General features: G+C 37.2%; 1 protein-coding gene across 1 annotated transcript in view; it reads right to left on the bottom strand.

Moving 5' to 3' along the window:
- Positions 1-232: 232 nt before the first annotated feature.
- The window catches only part of TACR3 (tachykinin receptor 3), a 95,386-nt gene continuing 70,722 nt past the window's right edge, over positions 233-24,896 (bottom strand). Inside the window, exons 4-5 of the mRNA XM_058721764.1 lie at positions 7,393-7,589; positions 233-4,768 (exon numbers count right to left, since the gene is read on the bottom strand). Coding sequence (XP_058577747.1) covers positions 4,456-4,768; positions 7,393-7,589 — 510 coding nt within the window. The 3' untranslated portion in view covers positions 233-4,455. The remainder of the gene's footprint in view (positions 4,769-7,392; positions 7,590-24,896) is intronic.

Raw genomic sequence — 24,896 nt, 5'->3', positions numbered from 1 at the left:
ACTTAGGAAAGCTAGATATTTTTAATGAGAAAAGATAAAGAAGGATAGTTCTGAGGGTGAGTGTGTTCAGACAAGACAGGACCTTCCATAATATATGTTTTGCTAGCCAGTAGGAAAATACTAGGGCTGCTTTCATTTTTAATCCTATTTTTAATATTTTACAGAAAAAAAGCAAAAGCAAATCTGTCAGATATTACCACATACACAAAGGGTATGAATATATTAAACCCTATTCAGTACAATTACCACAACTTAAAAATACTTTATTCACTAGTTACAAACTTTATATTCATTTATTTCTTATATATACAGAGTTTTCACCAAGCTATTTTACAACACACAATCACTGACCTTGTACAGAGAGCTGTTGTACTTTATTTTTCATTCCTGCTTGGCCCTAAGGGAAATTATTACAATATTATTCTACATGACCAGTGTCATGCTTCATTTCCTTAACTTTTGGAACACTGTTGGCAACTATTGGCACTATTGGGACCTCAACTTGTTACTGTTAAACCTGTGAGAAGTTGTAACTCTCCTGCGTTTGCATTTGATGGAATCATTTACCAGACACGAATCAGAGATTTTCTGATGAAATTCTGCATCAACAAAATTCAAGTTCAGATTAGAGCTTGCCAGCATTGATTTCTCACATTTATTTTGTGCTTCTGAGGTTTGATACTAAGCTCCCTGGCATTCTTCTATGTGCTTTGTAAGAGTGGAGGTCACTTTGAAGTTGGTCGGATCTCTGCTGATAAGAGATTGGCAGGATCTGGAAAGGAATACAGATTTGGCTGCTGGGTCAGAAATGTCACCATCATGAAATTGGGAGATGGAATAATGCAGCAGCATACTAAGCTTACTAAAAAAAATAAAAGCTGCTAGATAGGATTCTACAATAATCATGTTGCTTTAATTTTTTCCTATGCAAGTAATTTCAAAAACACTTTTTCCAGATGCAAAATAATGAAAATACAACATTAATTATTTATTTATTTTTGTCTTTTATAAGTATTTAAAATGATGCAAAGCTTCTTGATTCTCTCAGATTTTTCCCAAAATATTTTGTATTTTTCTGTCACTGATATAAATCCAAAATATCCTAGGATATTTTAACTATCTCCCTAGTATTTCTAGCCAGTTTTTACCTTCAAACAATGAAAAAGATTTGCAGTGAATTTTAACCTCAGAAGGTAGGGTGAATTTTGGAGAGAAATTATTCCAAGCCCTGACAAATGTGAAAATATCAACATAGCTTTATTTAAAGTGACCTCTACTGAAAATTATTTCCATGTGTATTATTGTATAATTGTCAGTGTCAGAATTCAGACAAAAGGGCTAAAATCTTCTCTCTTTCATACTGTTCTTGTTTTATAATTATTTTTTAAACTTTTGACCTTAAAAAGTTCCGCTTTATAAGTTTTCATTTAAGAGTCACAAACAGTGAGTAAATGATGTCAGTTTCCCCTTAAAAGTGTTAGAAAGGTACTATCTGGACCTCAGGTATTTCTGTCACACTCAAAGGATGATACTTGCTACACCGAGCAACACCAAATCTACTGAAAAAGACCAAAAAACCAAAGCCAAACCAAACCAAACCAAACAGCAGATTGAAGGACTATTTTTCCTTAGATGTTTTAGCAAATTATACTAAGTGCTCCTACTATGTGTGAAGGCCAAGAGTTATGTTTTTCAACCTATATTTGGTGGTAGCTGACTACAGTGAAACTGAAGGCCAAACTTCACATCCACATTCTGCAGCTAAAGATGGTCCTGTGTATCTAGAATGTTAATTAATGCTAGTCTCATAATCATTTGTAAATTTAAGGAGATAATGTGTGCTTTAAAATATTAGACTTTTGTTGACACTTTGACATTGTATGATAAGCATTTACATGTTTTGGAATGAACATTTAAAAACATTATATTCAACAATGAGATACTAAATAATGAAAAATTTGCTTATCCAAAGCATGCACACAAGCTTCATAGTGTATTGAACTGTTTGTGGCAACCCTGTAATAACCATTGACTATTTTAGCATTCAAGTTTGAATTTAGTTCTTTGAAGTTACATATATTGAGATGATTGTATTTGCATACTCGTGTCTTTATGTACGTGTGTCTGTTTATTGGTGTAATCAGAAGAAATCAGCTTACATACATGGTGGAGTTGTTTAGACTTTGAACACTTTGTAACAATCAAATATTTCTGGCTTTGGGTTCAAAACAGGAAAAAGGATTGGAAAATTTACTTTAGCGGTGGCAACAGACTGTCATTTCCTCTTGAATAATTGCTTTTATCTTGTTTTTCAAAACAATAGTTGATTCTATATTGATGGAGGTATAACAATCCAGTAAAGCATTACAGGTAATTATTTTAGCTGGATAGCTTTAAAAAAGACTAACTGAATATTTTAGACTTTCTGAAAAGTTTGTGTGGTACATCCACATTCTCAGAAGGTTTCTGCTTTTTTGAGGAAGATTGACAGTATCTTTAATTCAAGGAAAGATGATTTATAAGCACTGAGGTCTGGAAGATAAATTCTACACTTAAAGTAGATCTTATTTTGTTATGGCTCTCAGAAATATGTCAGTAAATTTTTGTTATAGTAAATAGATGCTTCCTCAGGACCATTAGCTCACTTCTTTCTAGGGGGCTTCTGAATTATTTAAATAGACAAAATACACCTCTCTGTGGAGTGGTGTATATCATACTCTTGTTTGCCTACTATTAGTTCACATACATCCAAAATATTGTCCTGCTTTCTATTCTAAGAGTTGATTCACCTTTCTACATATGTTTATTAGTATATACAGGTAGTACATAGACTTTCTTTTCTAAGGATTTTCATTTGAGTATATCTTCTGATACTTTTCCCTAGTCCTTACACATTTTTCAATGGGAGGAGAGAGAGGATAAGGATGCTCCAAAATTGATAAAGTTGATGTCCAGCTTCTTTGTTTCTCTTTGAGTTCTGGGGGAGAGACACTTCTTTGGTGCTGTTAGATATTCCTGTCTGCCATAATAATTATGAGTTTCTATCTTTAATTCTTGCCTACAAAAATTGGTAACCCAATTTCAGAGACAATTGGGATTCTCCCCTTCATTAGAAGGCATCTTTAATGTTTTATAATCTGCCTATTTTCTTTAAAAAATTTTTTTTAATGTTTCTTTATTTTTGAGAGAGAGACACACACAGAGCGAGAGCAGGAGAGGCGGAGAGAGAGAGAGAGAGAGAGAGAGAGAGAGAGAGAGAGAGACAAAATCTGAAGTGGACTCCAGGCTCTGAGTTGTCAGCACAGAGCTTGATGCAGGGCTCAAACTCACGAACCATGAGATCATGACCTGAGCTGAAGTCAGATGCTTAACCGACTGAGCCACCCAGGCGCCCCTATAATCTGCCTATTTTCTAAAAATTTTTAAGTATTTGTGAAAAATAAAGAGGATCATAGGAATTTGCTTTGTCCTTTTAAGATCCTAACTTTGACTATTTCTTAGCTTGGTATTTTAAAATATGTAACAGTCAAAAAGTAAAGGATTTTTTTTTCTTTTGATGCCACTTTCTCAGAAAAATAATAAAAAGAGTGACATGTACGTTGTATAATAATTTTACTAGATTTCCTTTCCAGTTACATTTCATGGAGAAAAATCTTTAAATCTTTAAAACTTTTCATTCTTCCAAATGAGTTCATTTGAGTAAAGATTTTCATTAATTCCTACTCTTTGAGGCTAATTTTCTTTTATTCTAATGAGAAAAATGAGTCATTTAACTTTTTTCTGTTTTATTAGATGAAAATGTTTAATTTATATAGATTTTGTTGTCACTCACCACAAAGCTTCTTTAATCTTTTGGAAAAATCATGTCACTTTAGTGTCACAAATACATATGCAATTTTAAAATTTCTTTTATTTTTAAAAAAGTTTATTTTGAGAGAGAGAGAAAAAAAATCATGAGTGCAAGTGGGGGAGGAGCAGACAGAGAGGGAGAGAGAGAGAGAGAGAGAGAGAATCCTAAACAGTCTCCTCACTGTCCATGCATGGCCTGACTAGGGGCTTGAACTCACCAACAGGGAGATCATGACCTGAGCGGAAATCAAGAGTCTGATGCTTTAACCGACTGAGCCATCCAGGCACCCCTGTAATTGCAACTTTTAAATGAGAAAAATGGAACATTTTAGAAGTATTTTTCAGATCTATGTTTAGTTTGTTGCATGTAATAATTTGGAATTTTCAAAGCATAAATTAAGAGCCCACTTTATTTTTGAGGGGGTAAATCTCTTAATAGTGTCTTTGTTACATTTCTCTGCTACCTTTCTCAGTTGAAGCATAGCTGCTCCAAAATTGCCCTCTGTTTCCAGAAAGTAGGTAAGACAGGACTGCTAAACAGGAGAATGGGGGCTTATGCTGGCACCATGATGCCCTAACGCTAGTCTTGCACTTCAGAAAATGGATTTAGGAATATTCATCCACGGAGGTATAGGGTGAACTTATGAAGCTTGACGTGGTGGAGGCAGATTTGGAATTCCTGCGGGAACAGCCACTGAAGCTTGGGTCTCTTGGGGTTGCTCTCTTCTTTCGACTGGCTTTGGAGTTGTCTGGGTCGCTGGGCTCAAACACCACTGTCACCGACTCCATCCTGGTCACCGTGTAAAGGCTGCTTTGCCGAGTCGGGTGAAACCTGGTGGTCTTGAGCTCCAGCTCATCATAGCTAGAAACTTCAATGAAAGGGCACCAGCGAAATGCTCTCTTGAAGCCAGCTCGAAATCTGAAGAGAAAGAAGCAGGCCACAGAGAGAAAAAGCCATGTTTTCAAGTGGAAATTTCCTTCAATTGTCACAGAAAACCCTATTTAAGGCAATTAAACACAATCAGTTTTTGAATTTGATTTTCTAGTCAAACTCTTAAAATGTATGCCGCACTATTGGCACTAATCTTTTAAGTTTTCTTCATGAATTGAGTCGTAACTTCCTATCAGTTAGAAGCAAGTCATTGAATAGTAAAGTTGTCCAGCATCAGGTAATCCATAATGCAAAGAAACAGTGTACATTTCTTCAGTAATTTTATACATCTGCATAAGTGTACTTGAATTAGGCTTGCCAGTTAAGGCACGTAAAAATGATGCATTTTAAAATAGCTTGTTTTAGAAATGATTACACATTTATAAAGTCTCGTTTAATGTTAGAATTAATTACTAACCTTGATGGTTTTTATCTAATCATATATGAAAATACAAAATCCTTTGCTTTGTAAACCATTAAGTGAAGTTGATGAAAAACAGATGTACTGCTTGTGGGCTGGCTTGAATTGATATATGGTTTATGCAGTTAATGAAAGAAAAGAAGAATTAAGTAATTAACAAACGTAAAGCACTGCATAGTGGAGGCCAACTGGAAAGAGAGCCTAGGATTTAGCTTATAGTTACTTACATGAAGTTTTGTTTCTAGTTGTGCTCAAAACACATTGGTTTATTTTTTTTTTATTTTTAAATGTTTATTTATTTATTTTTGAAAAAGAGAGAGAGAGAGAGAGAGAGAGAGACAGAGGAAGAGAGAGCACACAAGCAGGGGAGGGGCAGAGATAGGGAGACACAGAATCTGAAGCAGACTTCAGGCTGTGAGCTGTCAGTACAGAGCCCGACACGGGGCTGAAACCCGCGAACTGTGAGATTATGACCCCAGTCAAGGTCAGACGCTTAACCGACTGAGCAACCCAGGTGCCCCAGAACACACTGGTCTATTAAGGGAATTATCAATGTTCTGAAATGTAACCATGCTCTTCCATGTTCTGACCATTACAACCAAGATGATTTTATCTGGAAACCACATTTTATGATTCTTTCCAGTCTTAAATCTGACTACAGTCAAATACTGCTTTTTAAAAAGTTTACTTTAAAAGTAGCTTTTCCTGGGGCGCCTGGGTGGCTCAGTCGGTTGAGCGTCTGACTTCGGCTTAGGTCATGATCTCACACTCAGTGGATTCGAGCCCCGCATCGGGCTCTGTGCTGACAGCTCAGAGCCTGGAGCCTGTTTCGGATTCTGTGTCTCCCTTTCTCTCTGCCCCTCCCCCACTCATGCTCTGCGTCTCTCTCTCTCTCTCTCTCTGTCAAAAATAAATAAACATTGGGGCGCCTGGGTGGCGCAGTCGGTTAAGCGTCCGACTTCAGCCAGGTCACGATCTCGCGGTCCGTGAGTTCGAGCCCCGCGTCAGGCTCTGGGCTGATGGCTCAGAGCCTGGAGCCTGTTTCAGATTCTGTGTCTCCCTCTCTCTCTGTCCCTCCCCCGTTCATGCTCTGTCTCTCTCTGTCCCAAAAATAAATAAACGTTAAAAAAAAAAATAAATAAATAAACATTAAACAAATATTTTTTTTTAAGTAGATTTTCCTTAGCATCTGGGTGGCTCAGTGGGTTAAGCGACCAACTCTCTGTTTCGGCTCAGGTCATGATCTCACAGTTTCGTGAGTTTGAGCCCTGCATTGGGCTCTGTGCTGGCAGTGCCTAGCCTGCTTGGGATTCTCTCTCTTTCTCTCTCTCTCTCTGCCCCTCCCCTGCTCATGCTCTCTCTGTCTCTTTCAAAATAAACTTCTTAGAAAAAATTGAAAGTAGCTTTTCCCTGGCCACCTCAATTTCTTCAGAACTCATTTCCATGGAGGCTGCACCCTCTCTTACTCACTGACCTCATTATATAGGAAGGAGGGTTGGAATTCTCCTTGCCCTGACTGTTGCTTCTAGAACCCTTGCAGCAACATCTTCTATTTTGAAATGTATTTATAAAACATCCTTCTTAATAGAGTCCACTCACATATGCCATCATCTTTTCATCTTGTAGAAATTATCCGTACGTTTCTATGAATTATCTTCATTTCTTTGAACTGGGCATTTTTTTTTCCTGCGCAGACAAAATTCTGATGGGTTTGGAGGCAGAAATAAAAATTTCCCAGTTAGAACTTATAAGCATATTGTTTTGAGAATGTAATGGTTAAGGTGGGATACTTCATAAAGTAGGAGGAAGTCTAGAAAAAAAATCACGCTCTGTACTCCTGTCAGTGAATTTTTCAATTTTCCCTTCTTTTTGCATTAAAAATTCTTTTTAATATTTCTTTATTTTTGAGAGAGAGGGACACAGAGCACAGATGGGGAAGGGGCAGAGAGAGAGGGAGACACAGAATCATAAGCAGGCTTCAGGCTCTGAACTGTTAGTGCAGAGCCTGATGCAGGACTCGAACCCACGAACTGTGAGATCATGATGTGAGCCAAAGTCAGATGCTTAACCAACTGAACCACCCCGGCACCCCTTACTTTTGCATTTTTAATGCAAAAGGGGGAACAACATTATATGCTTTCAGCTAAGCCAGGAGTGACAAGAAACTTGCATTTAGTAATTTTGTTTTTACCTTTTATTCAAACAGCAGTAGATGATGGGGTTGTACATGGTGGAGCTCATTGCCAGCCAAAAACTAGCCAGGTAGACCTGCTGGATGTATTTCCATCTGTTCAGCTGTTGATAGATCGCTGTGAGGATGAAGTAAATATGATAAGGCAGCCAGCAGATGGCAAATGTCACCACGACAATTATCATCATTTTTACAACCTAAAAGGAAAGAAGTAAAGAGGTCAGTTTTGGAAAATTCAAAAGTCATTAAATGTACTGCAAATCATATTTTTCTGCCAATATAGTTAAATACGTGGCATGCTTAAGGCTTAGTATTAGAAAAGTAAGAGGTAATACAGGGACAGCTGCCTAAGGTAAGCCTCAAGAAAGCATGCTAATGTCACTAATCCTTCTTTACCTAGCCCACATGAATGGGTGGCACTAACTCAAACAGAAACAAATGTATCTTAACTGGCATGAAGACAATAAGTGTTCACAAAAATCCAAAGAGCTTCGGGGAGAGAGGAGCAAGATTTGGCTGTGCTAGCCTGCACAGTAAAATAGCAGAGATATTATACCTAGACAAACTGCTGCATCACTGGGGATAATTTAGGCTGTTAGGGCTGGGCTGGTTCCTCAGTATTTATTATAGCCTGACCATAGTGAAGACTATTTGGTTTTCTTTACTCTCATACCATGCTCATGAGGCAACCTTCTGAATATTAATATGGTTTCTCTTATAATCTGATATTGGGGAAGCTTTCTCTGCATAGTGATGATGAATATTCACATTAGTCTGAGGAAATATCATTAACTTTAAATTTGTAAATAGGCAATCATCTGGCTTATACATTAGGTCCTTTGGTAAGCATGAATCATTTCACACCTCTGAAACAAAATATTCTAGAAAGCCCTGGCCGCAGAAGAATATCAACCTGTATTTCTCTACCTCTAGGCCTTAAGTTCCTAAATGGCAAAGAGAATGTCTTAATTATCTTAATATCCCCAGCATCTAGCACAATCCCAAGTATATAGCTGAACATAAACAATTAGATATAGAATGAACGAAAAATGAATGACAGTGTACAATTTGCAATAGTGGGTTGAATGAGAGGATGTTTTATGTGTCCCTAAATAAAATAAAATCTGTGCATTGTCTGTGACTATAAGAAAGGTAAACTCAAAGTAGCTTGGCTTTGTGTGGAAAAGGAAATAATACTACTATCCTATGATGACCTCATTTAACATTTCTCATTAGCAATCTATCTACTAAATTTGTTCATACTTCTTTTGGCAATATGGAAATAGTAAAATGTTTAGAATAATATATGCTAAATAAACTAACTTGGGAGCTTACCCATAACAGATCAGAACACAAATCAGAGAAAGTCTTGACATAAATGACCTATGGGGCATCTTAGAACTATGGAAACACACTATTTATGACCTGGGCTTGTCATTTCTCTGCAAGTTAGGGATTCAGATGAAATGTTGGCAAAGTTAAGAGTCAGGAGAGATTCTAGAACAAGGCAAATCATGAAGTGGATGACTGTGGAAGGCAATGCTTTCCTAAGGGTCTCATCCCTCTAACATCCATATGACTAGCATTGATCTGATGGACATTGGTCATCAAAGCTGAAGATCCAGGTCAATAGCTCACAGAATGTCATCACTGGCTGCACTACCTAAAGCCTTTTTTCTCAGTGCTCTTTAAACTGCATTTCCACCCCCCCCCCGCCCCCGCCAGAAAGCTATGTTCAGATTTATGCATTTATCTCTCCTCTTTCTCATTCATGGATTTGTGGCATACAAGTTAAGAGTTATATTTTATTACAATTCACACTTATACAATGTTTCACATATTTAACAACTTATTAGTTGGTTTTCAATGTGTTTTAAGAAACTGAGGCAAAGACCAAGAGTTTTGACTGCTGTGGTTCATGCAACTAGGCTAGATTTTATTTATTTTTTAATTTTTTAAGTATATATTTTTTATTTTTTTTACTTCAAGAGAGGGAATGGGAGGGGCAGAGAGAGGGAGGGGGAGAATCCCAAGCAGGCTCCGTGCTGTCCCTGTAGAGCCCGATGCTGGGCTCGAACTCATGAACTGTGCGGTCATGACCTGAGCCGAAATCAAGAGTCAACCAACTCAGTCAACCAACTGAGCCTCCCAGGTGCCCCTAGGCTAGAGTTTTAAAACTAAGATTTTTAATTCTTTTTCCCCCCTTGCCTACAGTTAACATTTATTGAGTGTCTGGTAGGTCTCAAAAACAGTATAGAGAAAAATAATGAATAGAGGACTATTCCTTATCTTGAAGAAGCTTACAATATAATGAAAAAAATGTAAATTAAAAAAATGCATGAAAATGTGAATATAAAGATGTATATAAAATTGAAATAATATTGATAAGAACTTACTCGTTTATTTTAAGCAAGAATGACGCAGTGCATGGTAACTGTAGTCTCAGGGGATGTAAGAGGAGTGAAACGAGTTCTATTGCCTTTTTATCTTGAACATATGAACATCATACTATTCCTTGAACATGATAGGCAAGCTCCTGCCCAAAAGTATTCTCCCTCCAGAACATTCTTCCCGTGATTATTCCCGCTGGTAACACCCTCATCTCCTTCACGCCTTGGTACAGCTGTCACTTTCTCTGCTACTCCTTTTCTGACCGACCTGTTTAAAATTGCAGTCTGCCTTTCCAGTTCCCAACCCCTTAGCTTGCTCTTTCTTTTCAGTTTTTTATGTTTATTCTTTACTTTCTGTCTCCTCATGCTAGAATATAAAAGGGCAAGAATTTTCTTCTTACTTTGTTTGCAGGCACATAGGCTGGACTTCACATATAATCAGCTCAAAAATTTTTTTAAATTAATGAATGAAAATGAATACAAAATGAAAGAAACTAAAGGACATATAGTTGGTTAAGAGATGTCCATAATTTTATTCAGTCATTGATTACTGGTATCATTTGTCCTCCAAGTTTAAAATGGGCATGCATATATAAAATGAGCATGACATTTTATTGCTGTTTCATATTTCTAGGCAAACAAATTCAAGAGTACGAGCATACAAACAATATAACCAATATATTATTTGGGGTGCATGAAAGCATTAAATTTTATTCTGAATAAGTGTTAAGGGCAAAAAAAAATCTGTAACAATGTGAACAAGGTACAGTCTACTATGTTAAATATGGTAGGAACAAATATGCATAAACACTTCTTTGAATGCTTTTTTGCAGGCTGACCACAAACTCCCTATGCACGAAATTGTTTTCCAATAATAGTTAAAGACCTACAAAGGCTATCAGAGTCTTTTACATGACTTCCAACCACGTGGAAGAAGTCCATAATGGGGGAAAATTAAAGTGTAAGTGGAGAATTAAATGAAAATGCCTCTGGAAGAGAAGTTTCAGATAACTTCTAATTCACATATATAGAGCCTTATGGACCTTGATATAAAACATTTCAAAACTTATTTGACAATGTTTAGGAAAAATCTAAAAGACCCTAAAAGAAAAGATCTTTCACAGTGAAACACGGCTATAATATACTTCATTCATTTATTTCTATAAAATACATTTTGACTGTTAGCTTCAGTCTCTGCTCACAAAACCTTGTGAAATTATTTCTGATATCAAACTTTCAGGACCCAGGTTTAATGTAAATGCAAAAGTGGGGTCTTGGGTGGGAGTAATTGCATTACTTTGTGAAGTGCCAAAGTCATGAAATTGTAATCCTACTCTTTAAATTGCTAAGGAAAAGAACACTTTGAAACACAAACCATGAGCAGTGACAGCTGTGCACATGCTGTGAGCAGTTCCCCTGTGTCTCATGGTTGGACAATGGCACTAGCACATAAATACTAGGCGGGAAAGGCATTCAGTTGGTAGACTTCCTAAAAATCCTGAAATTTTTAGGCAAGATAAAGAGACTGAAATTTAGATGATTCAAATCTTTCATCATGTCCTAACAAATTTTGTTGTGACTTGATAAAAACATTGATTGATGTTGAGTATTTCATGAATCTGAGACATGCGCCTGCCTCTGAGACAAGGGGATTTGTTTTCCATGGCAACATGGACAGTTGTGGCTCCCCACCACTGTCCTTGGCACAGACATTTCCTAGCAGGAGGAAGAAGGGAGGTGTGACAAGCAAACATAGGCAGGATGGAAATGCATGTCTTGGTTAGTGAAAATGAGCTTTGGGCACCTTTTCTTAGTGTATCAAAGGGGAAAAAAAATCTTTGATTTTTGTATCCTGTACAGGTTAGACTGGAATGCCTGCAGCTGTTCTTATCTTTCATATTAAATTAGTGTAGTGTGGATGATTTTGAGGCTTAGGTCATAAAAGAAAAAACGTAAGTCTAGGAAATGAAATAAAATACTGCCAACCGTAAAAAAAATCTAGGAGTCATATTCTTCAGTGCAGGATTTATTCTTTATAAATGTCCGAACTGGAAATTACCAACTCCATGTGAGAGCAAGCTTCTTGTTTTGATTAGAACCTCTTCAGAACGTGCATTCTGGAGGACCATCCCATGGATCACACCCTAACACTGGCCCATGCCTTTTGTCTGCGCAAATGTTCTTAAATGGACCATTATATTTCTTTAAGTCAAAATTTCAGGCCTGTTCATTCTAACCACACATTAGCAAATTAAAATGATATTCTCAGGAGCAAGATATGGAAAATATTTCAATAACAGCATCAAAATTTAAGGTACCATTTCATGGGCTACTTAGGCTGAGCTTTTGCTACTTCTGTTTCAAAGACTAGTCTTAAAAAGTTCAGTCTCAAGTGAGAAAATAAGAACTAAGCAATGATAGCTGTGAAAAAAGTGCAGGGTGGTCCAGAAGCCGAGTTGAATTTTGCTAGCATGAGAATGGATGAGAATATGGGCATACTGGGTAAGTGCCATCCAAGAAATGTGACACTTGTGCCAACTCCAAGTAACATGTGCATGCAATTAACGTTAACTTAGAGTAATGCCTATAAGAAATTATGTCAAGGGGATATGTTTAGAACTTTTTATCCAAAAACAGCAGAATACACATTCTTCTCAAGTGCACATGGAACATTCTCCAAGACAGATCATATGATGGGTCAGAAAACAGCCCTCAATAAATATAAAAGAATTGATATCATACCATGCATATTTTCAGATCACAATGCTATGAAACTTGAAATCAACCACAAGAAAAAAATTGGAAAGTCTCCAAATGCATGGAGGTTAAAGAACACCCTACTAAAAAAAATGATTGGGTCAACCAGGCAATTAAAGAATAAATTTAAAAATATATGGAAGCAAATAAAAATGAAAACATGACAGTCCAAACCCTTAGGGATGCAGCAAAGGCAGTCCTAAGGGGGAAAATATATTGCAATCCAGACCTATCTCAAGAAATAAGAAAAATCACAAATGCAAAATCTAACTGCACGCCTCAAGGAACTAGAAGCAGAACAACTAAGAAACCCCAAATCCAGCAGAGGAAGAGAAATAATAAAGATTAGAGTAGAAATAAACAATATAGAATTCTCCCCACCCTGCCCAAAAAAGGAAACAAAAACAAAAACAAAACCAACCTACCAACCAAACAAAAACCCCCTCTGTAGAACAGATCAATGAATCTAAGAGCTGGTCTTTTGAAAAACTAAACAAAATTGATAACCCCCCAGCCAGACCTCTCAAAAAGAAAAGAGGGAGAATAGATAGATAAAAATCATGAATGAAAGTGGAGAGATCACAACCAACACCACAGAAATACAAACAATTATTAGAGAACACTATGAAAAATTATATACCAACAAATTAGACAACCTGGAAGAAATGGACAAATTCCTAGACACCCACACACTACCAAAACACAAATGGGAAGAAATAGAAAATTTGAAAACAACCCATAACCAGCAAAGAAATAGAATTTGTTATCAAAAATTTCCCAACAAATAGGGGCACCTGGGTGCCTCGGTTGGTTAAGCGTTTGACTTCAGCTCAGGTCATGATCTCATAGTTTGTAGGTTCAAGCCCTGCATCAGGCTCTGTGCTGACAGCTCAGAGCCTGGAGCCTGCTTCAGATTCTGTGTCTCCCTCTCCCTTTGTCCCGCCACCTCTCATGCTCTATCTCTCTCTCTGTCAAAAATAAATGAATATTTTAAAAAATTAAAAAAAAAAATCTCCCAACAAATAAAAGTCCTGGGCCAGATGGCTTCCTAGGGGAATTCTACAAGACATTTAAAGCAGAGTTAATACCTAACCTTCTTCAACTGTTCCAAAAAATAGAAATGGAAGGAAAGCTTCCAGACTCATTCTATGAAGCTAGCATTACCTTGATTCCCAAACCAGACTCCACTAAAAAGGAGAATTACAGGCCAATATCCCTGATGAACATGGATGCAAAAATTCTCAACAAGATACTAGCAAATTGAATTCAACAGTATGTTAAAAGAATTATTCACCATGATCAAGTGGGATTCATTCCTGGACTGTAGGGCTGGTTCAATACTTGCAAATCGATCAATGTGATGCATCATATTAATAAAAGAAAGGATAAGAAACATATGATCCTGTCAATAGATGCAGAAAAGGCATTTGACAAAATACAGCATCCTTTCTTAATAAAATCCCTCAAGAAAGTTGGGATCGAAGGAACATATCTTAACATCATAGAAGCCACATATGAAAAGCCCACTGTTAATATCATCCTCAATGGGGAAAAACTGAGAGCTTTCCCCCTGAGATCAGGAACACAACAGACATGTCTACTCTCACCAGTGTTGTTTAACATAGTATTGGGAGTCCTAGCTTCAGCAATTGGACAACAAAATGAAATAAAAAGCATCCAACTTGACAAAAAAGTCAAACTTTCACTTTTCGCGGCTGACTTGATACTCTACATGGAAATCCCTAAAGACTCCATGAAAAATCTGCTAGAACTGATACATGAATTCAGCAAGTCACAGGATACAAAAATCAATGTACAGAAATTGGTTGCATTTCTATACACCAATAATGAAGCAACAGAAAGAGAAATCAAGAAATTGGTCCCATTTGCAATTGCACCAAGAACCATAAAATACCTAGGAATAAACCTAACCAAAGATGTCAAAAATCTGTATACTGAAAACTATAGAAAACTTATGAAAGAAATTGGAGAAGACACACACACACAAAGGAAAGACATTCCATGCTCATGAATTGGAAGAATAAATATTGTTAAAATGTCAATACTACCCAAGGCAATCTACACATTCAATGCAATCCCAATTAAAATTGCACCCAATTAAATTTGCATTCTTCTCAAAGATAGAACAAACAATCCTAAAATTTATATGGAACCACAAAAGACCCCAAATAGCCAAAGTAATATTGAAAAAGAAAACCTCAGTGGGAGGCATTACAATCCCGGACTTTAGCTTCTACTACAAAGCTGTAATCATCAAGACCGTACGGTATTGGCACAAAAACAGACACACAGACCAATGGAACAGAATACAGAACCCAGAATTGGACTCACAAATGTATGGCCAACTAATCTTTGACAAAGCAGGAAAGAGTATACAATAGAAAAAAGACAGTCTCTTTAGCAAATGGTTCTGGGAGAACTGGACAGGAACATGCAGAAGAATGAAACCAGACCACTTTCTTACATCAAACATAAAACTAAACTCAAAATGGATGAAAGACCTAAATGTGAGACAGGAAACCATCAAAACCTTAGAGGAGAAAACAGGCAACAACTTCTTTGACCTCAGCCACAGCAACTTCTTACTCGACACGTCTCCAAAGGCAAGGGAAATAAAAGCAAAAATGAACTATTGGGACCTCAACAAGATAAAAAACTTCTGGCCTGCAAAGGAAACAATCGATAAAACTAAAAGGCAACCGATAGAATGGGAGAAGATATTTGCAAATGACATATTGAATAAAGGGTTAGTATCCAAAATCTATAAAGAACTTACCAAACACAACACCAAAAAAAAAAAAAACAAATAATCCAATGAAGAAATGGGCAGAAGACATAAATAGGCACTTTTCCAAAGAAGACATCCAGATGGCCCACAGACACATAAAAAGATGCTCAACATGACTCATCATCAGGGAAATACAAATCGAAACCATTTTGAGATACTGCCTCACACCAGTCAGAGTTGCTATAATTAAGAACTCAGGAAGTAACAGATGTTGGTGAGGATGTGGAGAAATGGGAACCTTCCTGCACTGTTGGTGGGAATGCAAACTGGTGCAGCTGCTGTGAAAAACAGCGTGGAGGTTCCTCAAAAAATTATAAATAGTACTACCATACGACCCAGCAACACCACTACTAGGAGCACTGATTCATAGGGGCACTTGTACCCCAATGTTTATAGCAGTGCTTTCAACAATAGCCAAATCATGGAAAGAGTCCAAATGTCCATCAACTGATGAATGGATAAAGAAGATGTGGTTTATATACATAATGGAATACTACTGGGCAATGAGAAAGAATGAAATCCTGCCATTTGCAACAACATGGATGGAACTGGAGGGTATTATGCTAAGTGAAATAAGTCAGTCAGAAAAAAAACAGATATCATGTTTTCACTCATATATGGAACTTGAAAAACTTAACAGAAGACCATGGAGGAAGGGAAGGGGAAAAAATAGTTTCAAACAGAGAGGGTGGCAAACCCATAAGAGACTCTTAAATACAGAGAACAAACTAAAGGTTGAATGGGGGGGGGGTAGGCAGGGGAGAGGGGAAAATGAGTGATGGGCATTGAGAAGGGCATTTGTTGGGATGAGCACTGGGTGTTGTATGTAAGTGATGAATCATAGGAATCTACTCCCGAAACCAAGAGCACACTGTATACAATGTATGTTAGCTAACTTGACAATAAATTATATTAAAAAATAAAATAAAAAGAAAGAAATTATGTCAAGGGGTGCCTGGGTGGCTCAGTCAGTTGAGTATCAGACTCTTGATTTCAGCCCAGGTCATGATCTCCCATTTTGTGAGATTGAGCGCCATGATGGGCTCTATGCTGACAGTGTGGAGCCTCTTGGGATTTTCTCTCTCCCTTTCTCTGCCCCTTCCCCATGCGCATGCACTCTCTCTTTCAAAAATAGATAAACTTAAAAAAGTACGAAATTATGTCAAGCCTAACAAATGAAAAAGAGAACTATGTGTGTATGTGTACAAATATGGAAAACATTTCTGTCTATGTGTGTGCATGTGTGTGGTATTGTGTTTGGACTCTACTTCTTTATGTGTTATTGGTCATGCTTCATTTTTAGTGTGTTTTCATTTTTTCCATTGGAAACTTAGACTTTGAGAACATTGTAAGATTTTAGGCTTATGACTATCTAAAGCCAAAGAAAATGATGCAGCCATAAAAGGGAAGATGAGATGAAATTAGAAAAGGAAGTACATTATAGCAAGAAGAATAAAGACTGATGTTATGGGATCCTGGTTAGAGATGAAAATGAATGGAGGCTTCTTATGGACCGAACTGTGATCCCCCATTTTTTAAAACATTTATAAGATATTTATTTATTTATTTATTTATTTATTGAGATATAATTGATATATACTGTGTATGTTTAAAATGTACAATGTGATGATTTGATGTATTGAGAGATGATTACCACAATAAGTTCTCTCACCTCACACGTAGTTACTGTTTTTGTATTTTTGTGCCTGGTAAGTACATTTAAGATTTACTAGCAACTTGCAAATATATAACCCAGTATAGTTAGCTACAGTCACCATGCTTTACATTAGATCCTCAGGACATATTAATTTGGTAACTGGGTCAGTGGGAGACCTGCAGGAGAGGCATTTCCAGTTGCTTGTGGATGGGCCTCCGGTGGAATCCATAATGGGTTAGTAGAATCCAAGTGCTTCTGATGATAGGTTCCGTTTACCCTGCTTGCTGTTTTTCCAATCACTCACAAGCTTCCTAGTCCTGCAGCTCGTGACCCAGTTCTCTGGATGGAGAGAGAGACGTGGGCCTTTTCGGCAGCACCTGCAGAGCTGGGGTAGTGGATACTCACTCACTCACATGCTCTCATACCCCCTCAGGAGGAATCACCTCTGAGAAAGATTCTGTTGGCATTGGCCTTGGCACTTTTAGGGAGAGGCAAATTTCTCTTAACTTACAGCCAAGGGAGCTATAGCCAAGTTCTCAAGGGTATAGAGATGTTTCTGGGTCTCTAGGTGAGACTTCGTTTCAGCCTCCTGGATGCAGGCCTGCCTTCTCAAAATGATTCTCCTCTTTCTTGGACTGCATCAGAATAATCAAGAGTGTCCTATTTGGATCCTTCAACTCCCCAAAAGGCACTTTTGCCTGTGGATAGATGCCAAATTGTTATTGAGTAAGGATATGACAAGACCTGTCTTATTTGGTCATCTTGCTGATGTCACTTTTCAAAATTCCTGTTGAAGTCCTAATCCCCAGTATGTCAGCATGTGACTATATTTGTCGATAAAGTGTTTAAAGAGCTAAGTAAGTTAAATGAGTTCATTAGGTTGAGGGCTAAATCAGTATGACTGGTGTTCTTGAAAAAAGTGACTAGAACACTGACACACAGAGGGAAGACCATGGGAAGACAGAGGTTTGCAGCAGTCTGCAAACCAAGCAGTGAAGCCTGAGAAGAAACCAACCTTGATGACACCTTCAACTCAGACTGCTCACCTCCAGAACTGTGAGAAAATGCATTTCTGTTGTTTAAGCCACCCGTCTATTGTATTTTGTTATGGCGGCCTGAAAAGACAATAATGGTGTTTGAAATGCTGAGGCTGCTAGGTAATATGGCTTCATGCCAGCAAAATAGGAGGCAAAATACTATGCAGGGTCCCAGAAAATGGAGATTTCTAAAGAGGTTTGGATTGCTTGTAGAATTGCTTTTAGCAATATAGAATTCCTTTTAGCAATATTGCTTATAGCAATATAACATATATGGCAAGATAGGCTATGATCTCTATTTACATCAGTTGATCCTCTCTTAGGTTATAGATGGTCTTCCTCATGAGCACTATTTTCCGTGATAATTCCTTTGCAGCAGAAATAATTCAAGCACATAGAAAGCTTGCTTGCTGAATGAGATGATAGATTTTTCTTGGTTTTTATACAATTCAAAATCCAATTGATTAAGGCAAAACTTCTTTGTTATCACACTTAGGTGTTCACCTCTGAAGGAGCAGGGCCGTTATGGCTTATAGGTTAGAGGAAGAGAATTAAAAGAGAAAATAGCCAGAAAACAATTTCTATAGTTTAAAAAAACAGTAGAAGTAGATTTCTTTACCAGCATTTCATGGGTATCCAAATAATCAAGAGCAATTTTAACAAAAGCTTTTTTTAAAAATTTTTTAACGTTTATTTATTTTTGAGAGAGAGAGAGTGCAAGCAGGGGAGGGGCAGAGATGATTATATTACAAAAATGTAATAAAAGTATACTGTTCACAACATACGGACAAAACACAAAAATACTAATTCATAATGGACTATGAGAAGGTGGTCTGATAACGAGAATAGAGTCTGAAATTCTTTGATCAGTATCTCGTGCTGTTACCTACCGAGAGGGGCTGGGTTGTTAACATTTTAACTGGAGTGCAGTAAAGAGCTCATTCCTGACTCTGCATTTCAAATTTCTCCCTTATATAAAACTCTAGAATATACCCCAGTATTTTCAAACTAAACTTGTGCTCTGCTTAATGACGTTTTCATCCTACCTTTCAAAACTTCTATTCCCTTATTACCTTCCTGCGCCAGTTTCTGTTGATACAGACTGTGTGCTACAGAATGCAATGCCCAGCACGAGTGCTGTAGAGTATGCATCGGCCAGGTAGTTCTAACACTCACTCTGAGACTCAACAAAGGAAAATCGTGCTGATAGCAACATTGTCCTTTGAGAGAGGCAAGGCCAGCGGATGCATTTGTGGGTAACACTGATGGATGACCCAGTGGAGTTGTGTTACAGGCTTAGTAACAGGCTTAGTGCTTTTTATACTCATTAAAAAAACAAAAAACAAAAAACCTTTCAAATGTATGAACTTATCATGATAAACCTTTGACTACATAGTTTCTTTATTTTATGAATAAGAGACTTAAAACCAAGGAGGTGGAGTGTTTTCTCAAGATCACAAAGACAGGTTCAGAGCTAGGACTCCTGGGTCTCTTAATTCTTCATTGGCTAAGGACTCATTTTGCATACATCCTGCTTCTCGAAACCTTTAGAAAAATAGCCCTTGCTTCTTTCTGCATGTACATGCTCAGAGGATGTGTAAGTAAAGGATAGTCAAACATCCATATTTTGCTGAGGATCTACCCACTTGAACTTAATGTGAGATGAGATATTTTCCTAAAGCTAGAAGATGAAAGAGTGAGAAAGAAGTTGGAATGGTGGAGTGGGCCGGGAACTAGAGGTTAGAATCCGGTTTGTCTAATGCAATGTGAATATGGACAGATTTATGTACACTAAAACTATGAAATAAGGATTCAGTACTACAAATGTTTTATGTGCTCATGTGGTACCATTTACTTCGATATATTTCATTTATGTAGAGCGTGTTTAAAGACAAATGGAAAAGAAGTATAAGTTCTTAACAATGCTGTATTCTTTACACCCCGTAGCCATAAAGTAGGTCTACTGAGAAGACTACTTTAGTCCCAAATAAATAGTTGCTGTTAGGATTTAAGACCCTTTGACATTCACAGAAGGGGAGAGAGTGAAGAGAATTTTTTCCTCAGTTACCTTTCCGGGGAAGTGAGTGTAAAAGAAAAAACAACTGCAACCAGTTGCCATAGGGCAACTCCTTTTCTGTGCCAGGAATTTCTGGGGTAGATCTGGTATCTTGGGAGCATGCCTGGCCAGGAAAAAAGGCTAGGCTGACATCATTTGCCAGACTGAGAGATTTTGTCTTCCTCTATATTGACATCACTTGTCCTTTTAAAAACACACTGTTACTAAGGGGTGCCTGGGTGAGTCAGTCAGTTAAGCATCCAACTTCACCTCAGGTCATGATCTTGCAGTTCATGAGTTCGAGCCCCATGTTGGGCTCTGTACTGACAGCTTAGAGCCTGGAGCCTGCTTTGGATTCTGTGTCTCCCTCCTCTCTGCCCCTAACCTGCTCGTATTCTGTCTCTGTCTCTCTCAAAAATAAATAACATTTTTAAAAATTAAAATCAAATAAAACACTGTTATTAATACATTGTGGTCTGAAATGTTGATCCAGCCAGTGTTTTAAGATACTTTTGCAGTTGGCTTTTTATCTTGAAGGTGTGCACACTTTAATTGCTTTTTGAAACCGTATAAATCTAGAATATTTAAAATTATGCTTTCCAATATCAAATCTAGTAGAAAATAAGATCAGCCACTGAAAATTAATATTTTTCTCTATAATATATGATAAACTAAGAAAGCATGGCTTATAAATAATGTTATTATCCTTATCTGTAGTTACCTTGAAATAAATCTTTGTGATTTGCACATGCTTATCACTTTGCCTAGAGTGCCCTGATCTGATACCTTTCCATGTAAACTTTTCTATCCATTTTTTAGGAGGTCACCTCAAGTTCACCTCTCTCAGTAGCTTCTCTCATTTCTTCATGCAAGTAGTGTTAGATGCTGTCTAATTGACTTAGCATATCATGCTTATATCTTATAACACATACATATTACAGTCAAGCATGCTTCTGTTTCCTTCAGTCCAGATATGGGCATATGCATTATACTTCTATGTGTCTCCAGAACCTAGAATAGTTCTTGACATTGAATAATTACCTGTTGACTGAAGTTATCTGATTTTCCCACTCATTTTATAAACACTTTAATTGTAAGAAGCATCATTTATCTTTGTTTTACCAGTGTTTTGCCCTATTATGCATGTAATAAGATTTCAAAAATATGTATTTTGAACATAGAAGGAACAATTTCATTTTCTTTTTTCCCCCTTATGCTGTGCTTTTTATTCCCGTGCCCTATGCTTGCCATAACTGGAAGCCTGTATCTCCCTCTCCCCTTAACCCAGTTGCCCATCTCCCTCTTCCCTCCCCTCTGACAACCATCGGTTTGTCCTTTGTAATTATAGGTCTAATTCTGCTTCAAAAATATTATTTAAGTGAATAAAACAAAAATGCATTTAAATATCTTATATCTAAATTAAAATAATTATTATTGCCCCTGACTTTTGTGTTTAGCAAGATATTTGAAAAGAATAGTTATTTGAACATGTGATGGCACAGCCTTCAGAAGGAAGTCAATTATTTTTGCTTATCTAATTTATTCTACACTTAGATTATGAATGTTGTACAACAATGCCATTTTTCTAAAGAAACCAAGGCCCCAGACTCTAGAGATACAGTGCTAAATTAAAAAAGAAAAAAAAGTGGGGTGCCTGGGTGGCTCAGTCGGTTAAGCATCGGACTTCAGCTCAGGTCATGATCTCACAGTCTGTGAGTTAGAGCCCCACATCAGGCTCTGTGCTGACAGTTTAGAGCCTGGAGCCTGCTTAGGATTCTGTGTCTCCCTCTCTCTCTGCCCCTCCCCTGCTGATGCTCTGTCTCTCTCTGTCTCAAAAATAAAAAAAATAAAATAATTAAAAAAAAAGAGAAAAAAGTTATCTATTTCCCCACCATTTACATCCTATTAATAAGACATTTATTAAACAGTAAATATAAAAATACTGTGAAATTACAAATTATGATAAGTTCTATAAAAAAAAAAAACAATCAGGGGCACCTGGGTGGCTCAGTCAGTTAAACGTCTGACCTTAGCTCAGGTCATGGTCTTGCTGTTCTCGAATTTGAGCCTCACGTTGGGCTCTGTGCTGACAGCTCAGAGCCTGGAGCCTGTTTCAGATTCTGTGTCTCCCTCTCTCTCTGTCCTTCCCCTGCTTGCACGCTTTTGCTCTCTCTCTCTCTCTCTTTCTCAAAAATAAATAAACATTAAAACAATTAAAAAAAAAAGAAAAAATAATCATGTCTAGATTTGTAGAATACTATGGAAGGTCTACTTGAGGAAGCACTATTTAAGCTGAAACCCAGAGGATGTACAGACAGATGAATAAAGGGCACATCATTTTAGGCCCTGATAATAGACTGTAAAGACCAAAACATGGTAGAAAGCTTGATGTGTTCAAACAACTAAGAGCCAGTGTGACTGGAACATGGTGTGTGATGGCAAAGTGGTACAGAACGAGGTTGGCAGAGTAAGTGACAGCAAGGTCATGTAGGACCGTATAGCTTATTTTCAGGATTTGTGATTTCCTTTATTTATTTTTTGCAATTTCCTTTATTTATTTTCTTAAGAATATTGGGAAGCGGGGTGCCTGGGTGGCGCAGTCGGTTAAGCGTCCGACTTCAGCCAGGTCACGATCTCGCGGTCCGTGAGTTCGAGCCCCGCGTCAGGCTCTGGGCTGATGGCTCGGAGCCTGGAGCCTGTTTCCGATTCTGTGTGTCTCTCTCTCTCTGCCCCTCCCCCGTTCATGCTCTGTCTCTCTCTGTCCCAAAAATAAAAAAATAAAATAAAAAAACGTTGAAAAAAAAAAAAGAATATTGGGAAGCTACTGAAAAATTGCAAGCTGATTGTTAGTTGATTTACATTTTAATGTTTATTTATTTATTTTGAGAGAGAGAGACAGTGCTCTGGGGCTTGCATGAGTGGGGGAGGGGTAGAGAGAGAAAGAAGGAGAGAATCTCAAGCAGGCTCCACACGTACAGCTTGGAGCTGAGTTGATTTATATTTTAAAAACACCATTTGTAATATACAACATAGTGGCTATAGTTACTAACACTGTATTGTATACTAACAGATGCTAAAGGAGTAGGTTTTAAAAGTAATCACAAGAAAATAAAGTATTTTTTTACAAGAAAAGAACTTTTAACTATATGTGGTGATAGATGATAACCACACTTAATGTAGTGATCATTTTGTAATACATACAAATGCCAAATCATTATGCTGTACACTTGAAACTAATAGAACGTTATATGTAAATTATATCTCATTAAAAACTCATTGTGGCTGCTGAGTGAAGAATGAATTTGGTGTGAACAAATGCAGACCTGCAGAAGTGAGTGGGAGAGACTGCTGTGGTAGACTTGTTGGCCATGATAGAATCTTGGAGAATTATTTCGATGGACACAGAGAAAAGTACAGAGATCGGAGATATCTTAGGGAGGAAAACCATTAGGATTTAGTAGTGGATCAGCTGAGGGTGAGAGAGCAAGGAGGGGGGCAGTTTAAGAATCACTCTTCTTAGGAATTAGTATCTGGGTAAATGGAGGTGTCATGCACTGGTATTTGGAAAAGTCAGACATGGAGACTCAGAGATCAGTTGTGTATCTTATATTTTTAAATACCTGAGAAATACTCAAAGCAAGGACATCAAGTATGTAACTGATCACATAAACTTAGAGTTCATAGAAGTAGTATTGATTTATAATATGCACTTCAGAGTCAGTGATCTATAGGTGATATTTAATGTCATGGGAATGAATGAACATAGGAATGAATATAGGAATATAAGAATGAATGAATTATATATATTAAACATATTCATATATATGAATTAATTATATATGTGTGTAAATATATATGTAAATATATATATTTCCTGTTGGTTCTGTTTCTCTGGAGAACACTACTACAACTACGACATCCACTGTGCTGCACAGCTCCCTAGTATATACTACATATTTCCATATTTTTGGCTTTCCTAGAAGCAGCCAATTTCTAAGCATTTTCATATAAAAATGTATTTGATCTAAGAGAGAATATACATTTTTTTTCCTGATTATCCAACCATTTGTAATCAGTTTAGCTAATGGCATTATGGCATTGCTTCATACTTAATTAATTATTTCTGCAAATATATTGAACACTTTATATGTGTGGTCTTGGTTCACACAATGAGGAAGGCTGAGTAATGCCATGATTGCCATGTGTAGGCTGGAGACCCAGGAAAGCTGGTGGAGAAAACTGATGTCTCAGGTGGTCAGGCAGAGAAAAATTCAACTATCCTCTGTTTTTTGTTTTTGTTTTTTCCAGACTCTCAACAGATTGGATATTCACCTACACTGGGGTGGGCCATCTGCTTTACTCAGTCCACCAATTCAAATGCTAATTTATTCCAGAAACACCCTCAGAGACACACCCAGATATGTTTAAGTAGATCTCTGGGCATCCTGTGGCCCTGTCAAGTTGATGCATTAAATTGACCATTACAGTAGCATAGCCTTCATATGCTCTTGGATTTGACTTTGATATGCCACAAATAGAGTAAGTTAGATACATGTCTGTGTTGTTCACTGCATTTTATTTCAATGGTGGCTACAGAAACTATTTCTACACACGAACTTATTTTTGTAGAATGTGATCTTGTGTCAGGATAGATTTATTTACACCCTAAGGCAAATATAAGTCAATAGAAGCTTGTGCTTTTGTTCTTTAATAGCAGCAATGGTAAAAAAAAAAAAAAAAAAAAAAAAAAGAAATGACTTTCCTTTGTAAGTAATTAACTCAAAAATGTAACAACATG

This window comes from Neofelis nebulosa, chromosome 3, assembly GCF_028018385.1.
Source record: "Neofelis nebulosa isolate mNeoNeb1 chromosome 3, mNeoNeb1.pri, whole genome shotgun sequence".
Taxonomy (NCBI): Eukaryota; Metazoa; Chordata; class Mammalia; order Carnivora; family Felidae; genus Neofelis; species Neofelis nebulosa.
Note: the sequence above shows the minus strand (reverse complement) of the source record. Positions and strands in the feature narration are given on the sequence as shown.